This window comes from Nannospalax galili, unplaced genomic scaffold, assembly GCF_000622305.1.
Source record: "Nannospalax galili isolate Female #2095 unplaced genomic scaffold, S.galili_v1.0 scaffold781, whole genome shotgun sequence".
Taxonomy (NCBI): Eukaryota; Metazoa; Chordata; class Mammalia; order Rodentia; family Spalacidae; genus Nannospalax; species Nannospalax galili.
This window is the reverse complement of record NW_008346898.1, coordinates 3,993,782-3,997,997: the sequence shown is the minus strand read 5'-3', so window position 1 is coordinate 3,997,997 and position 4,216 is coordinate 3,993,782. Positions and strand designations below refer to the sequence as shown.

Sequence of the window (4,216 nt, the reverse complement as noted above, 5' to 3'; positions counted from 1 at the left end):
TGAAGAACTTAGAAACCCTAACAAAACCCAAGCAATCCCAAACTATAAAAATATGTGAATAAGTTGAATAAATATTTTGAAATATTTTTTATTGATTCTTTGAGAATTTCATACTAGTATTTTGATCATATTCAAATCCTCTCCCATCTTACTAGTACCCAACCCCTCAAATTCATGTCCAAAGAAACCCCAGCCCTAGCTGAGGATCTATTGACAATTGATAGTTGCTGGGAATGGGAGAGTTTTCTTTGACATTGTGATACCAGGTAGGTTGACCTGACTGCGAGCGACAGACCCATGTTTCTAACTTATGATTATCAACATGTAGGTAGGGAGCCATGTCAAATATTTGAGATTTCCCAACTCATGGACTTTGGTTTCCTGTTTTGTCATTTACTGTGGCAGGTCAAAAAAAGTTTGCGATACTTTCCACAGAGACTGTGAAGTGAGAATCGAATATATTTCAGGTTTATTTTAGTATCAATGCATAAAAATCTTAATCCTTTTATATATTTTTAATCATTTCAGAACTATTTTATTTTGTCCACATCATTCCTAAAATCCTGCATGAATGTGAACAGAGTTGGAGAAAGGCACTCGAAAATCTCAAAAAAAGTTTGCGATACTTTCCACAGAGACTGTGAAGTGAGAATCGAATATATTTCAGGTTTATTTTAGTATCAATGCATAAAAATCTTAATCCTTTTATATATTTTTAATCATTTCAGAACTATTTTATTTTGTCCACATCATTCCTAAAATCCTGCATGAATGTGAACAGAGTTGGAGAAAGGCACTCGAAAATCATTCTTCATGTATGTTATAGAAAGCCCCACCAAAGCAGATTATGGCTTGCTTAGCTACTAGGAAAGCTGAAAAGGAAAACTTTCTGCTTCAGGGTATTCTGCTTTCCCAGTTAGAACTGACAATTGTGTTTATTACTAGTAGAGAAAAACATGGGTTAGGGTTTCTCCTACATTTTAACTGCCTAGTTTAGTTACTGTTTTTATTATTTCTTATTATTTCTTATTTCTCCATCTTGATGTTATCAAGCCTTTTAGAGGCTTGAACCATTTTTGTTATTTTCCTTGGAGTTGAAAGGCTAAATGAACAGACATAGGGTTTGTTTTATGCCCCACCAATCAGAGAACACTTTTCCCTGAAGAATAACCAGCTTAGAGGGAGAAGGACACAGAAAACAAAATAAGTTCATCACCCGTGGCTTGCCTACACCCTTTTCCAGAAACCAGTCTGAGCGAGAACTGCCGGGAGCAATTGCCTATTTAAGAAACAGTTAAGGAACCAGAAAGAATGATCTAACTGTTGCATTAAAAAAAAAAGAGAACTGTGTGTGTTTCCAGAGAACGTAAAAATTCCTGACAGTAAGTAAAGCTTAATATTTTTTGTGCTGTGCCAAATATGTGGACGGACATTGCTGAAATGAATCTATTCTTCAGATGTTTCCAAATGCTTACATATTTTATGTTGAAGATTTAATAATTAATTTTTTCCAGTTTTCTCCCAACCAGATTTTATTGACTAGACAAAGCAGTAGAATCTAGGAAAATATAAAGTTTCTTTTGATAATAGCTGAGGAAAAGTTGTGTGAAATTTTAATATGTAAACTTGAAAGAATAAACGTAAAGGTCATATAGACTTGAAAATATATTTTCTATTTATTTCTTTGAAAAAAAATCTCTGGGCAAAATTAATTTCCATGCAACTTATTTTATTTTTAAAAATCATTTTATGCTTTGTTTCCTGAGTTATTGAGTGACTTTTGAATTTACAAAATTAAGAGAAGTTGTTTTATTCTTCCTGTGTCTCAAAATCAAGTTTCAAGTAATTTGAGCCTGGATTATTGTTCCAAAGCAAAGCTCTTTTGTTAAAGGTTGTTCGTAAAAATTTTTTCCCCACTCCAACCTGAAGGTAAATACAAACATGTTTCATTGAGATTGTCTCATAAGTGTTATATACCATTCAGATGAATTTAAGAAATCAGAATTGTCCTGTTAATTTGATCAGTGCTGGGATTTGAATTGAAATGCAAGAAACAAGAAATGAATACCATTTGTGTGATGAAATTATTTTAATTACTGTGTCTACATTGTTGAATTGTTGTAAAATATAATTATCATACATGTTTTGAATCCTACTGATATTTTGTCAATAAAAATGCTTTGTTTTATTGTGAAAATGTTGTTATAATCACCATACACACCCACTGTCACCCATTCAACCAAGTAGCTTAAAGTGAATATATTTGAGACAAAATTTTGTCATGAATTGTTACAGTTTTGAATCATTTTATTACAATTTTAAAAGTTTAAATATTTTAGTGAGAAACATAGGTTTGGCTTATTATGCTTACTTTTTTGTTTATTCATTTGATGAGCAGGTAAAATGGCTATGAAAAAGATAAGTGTGTATCAGCAAACCCAAGCACTTCTGCACAAGAATTTTCTTAAGAAATGGAGAGTGAAAAGAGAGAGTTTATTGGTATGTTGCGAACATTTGACCTTTTCCACAGTTAGCACTGTTCTTTGCTTACCCAATTATTTCAAATATTATATTTTAATTGGTAGGCAAGATTCATTGATTTTTGAGGTTATTTCTCTTGTATTTGTTTAACTGAGAGACTCATAACAGTCCCTGAACAATAATGTATATTGGTAAAGACTAAAAGCATTACTTACATTTTATTTATTATTTTATGTCTATGAGTGTATTGCCTGTATGTGTGTAAGTGCACCTCTGCTCTGCAGTGCTGGCAGAGGTCAGAAGAGGGCATCAGGTTCTCTGGGAACTGGGGTTATGGACGGTTGTTAGCTGCTATGTGGGTGCTGGGAATCAAACCCAGGTCCACTTCAAGAGCAGATACGACTGCTGAGTCATATCTCCAGCACGGCACTACTTACATTTTAAAAAGAGATTAGGTAAAATTTTGTGTGATCATTTATAACAAAGATGAAAGCTGTTACACGGTCCATATTTGGAGTCAAGACAATACAAATTTTGGTTAGCATAAATTTAGACATTTTAATTTTATTGTCATATTCAAAACTATTAATTTTCAACATAAAGATTATTTCTAAAAATTATGACAATGAAATCTTCAGTTTGCACTAAGCAGGTGGTTTAATTACAGTTGACCAGCAGAGACCAGGTAGCTCAAGACAGCAAATGTTTTGTTTTCACTGTTTCAGTCTAAAGTCAGTAGTGTAGAAGAGAAGTGGGTTGAGGGGAAGAAGTCTTCTTGTTCACCTAGGGATTTTGCTACCTCCTTAGACCTTGGTGACCTCTGCTGAATTCTTGGCATCCAGTCAGAAGACAATAGAATTGAGACAGAGGGTGTAGAAGGTTGGGTGAGTCTGCAAAGCAAGCTTGAAAGTGGCACATATTGTGTCTGCCCGCTCCCAATGAATAGAACTCCTTTGGTCTTGCTTCTACCTTAAAAATATATCTGGTGAGAGTTGAAGATGTTCTAATCTATGGATATAATAATAAGTCATTGTGAGTCAGTTTACTGTTATGTCTATTTAGCAGAATGATAGTGATGGGTTCTCCCCTATGCTCTATGACCTGTCTAGTCACAGGTTCTTGGCCCTGACAATAATCAGGTGTAGGCTCCATCTTTTGAAGCTGGCTGTAAATCCAATTAGAAGATGGTTAGTTGTTCCCACCATATTTGTGCTGCCGTTTGCACCAGTGGTCATATTTTCAAGGCAGTTATTATTGCAGCTTACAGGGTTCTCAGCTAGGGAAGGTTGATGATTACCTTCTCTGCCAGTAACATGCACAGCACCTTCTAGTACAATGAAAGCTAGCCAGTAGAGCTGTAGCTTCCAGGTCAGGTAACAGCTTGATTTCTCCTTGTTTGTTCTGTGACTCAGGTACATAATACCTTACATTGGGTTTTATCATCAAGTTCTGGTGGGAAACTAAGTGAAATGACAATAGCTAGTATTGTTTGAGAATCTTTGGGATCTCTCTGGTCAACAACTCTAAAAGAGGGGAGTCCATTCCTGGCATTGGGGTTTACATTCGCTAGCCTGTGGTGTCTATTAGGGCCTCAACCTCTGTTATAGGGTAGCTACATTTTAACTCTATTTATACTGTATATGTATATAGTGAGAGAAACTTCCATGGTAGGTTTCTACATGACTCTTTCAAAAGGCCTGTAGTGTTAATTATCCCTCTTCTGACCCTCTTCTAT

General features: G+C 34.9%; 1 protein-coding gene across 8 annotated transcripts in view; it reads left to right on the top strand.

The window, feature by feature from the left end:
* The first annotated feature begins 730 nt into the window (after nucleotides 1-730).
* Nucleotides 731-4,216, top strand: part of Abca6 (ATP binding cassette subfamily A member 6) — a 63,688-nt gene continuing 60,202 nt past the window's right edge. For 2 of the 8 annotated variants that reach the window (XM_029568414.1, XM_008843220.3), the window contains exons 1-2: nucleotides 1,200-1,382; nucleotides 2,399-2,499. In XM_029568414.1, coding sequence (XP_029424274.1) covers nucleotides 2,404-2,499 — 96 coding nt within the window. In that variant the 5' untranslated portion in view covers nucleotides 1,200-1,382; nucleotides 2,399-2,403. Of the gene's footprint in view, nucleotides 1,383-2,395; nucleotides 2,500-4,216 lie in introns of all 8 variants that reach the window. The other 6 variants (XM_029568417.1, XR_003851123.1, XR_003851124.1 and 3 more) reach the window with 6 other exon arrangements.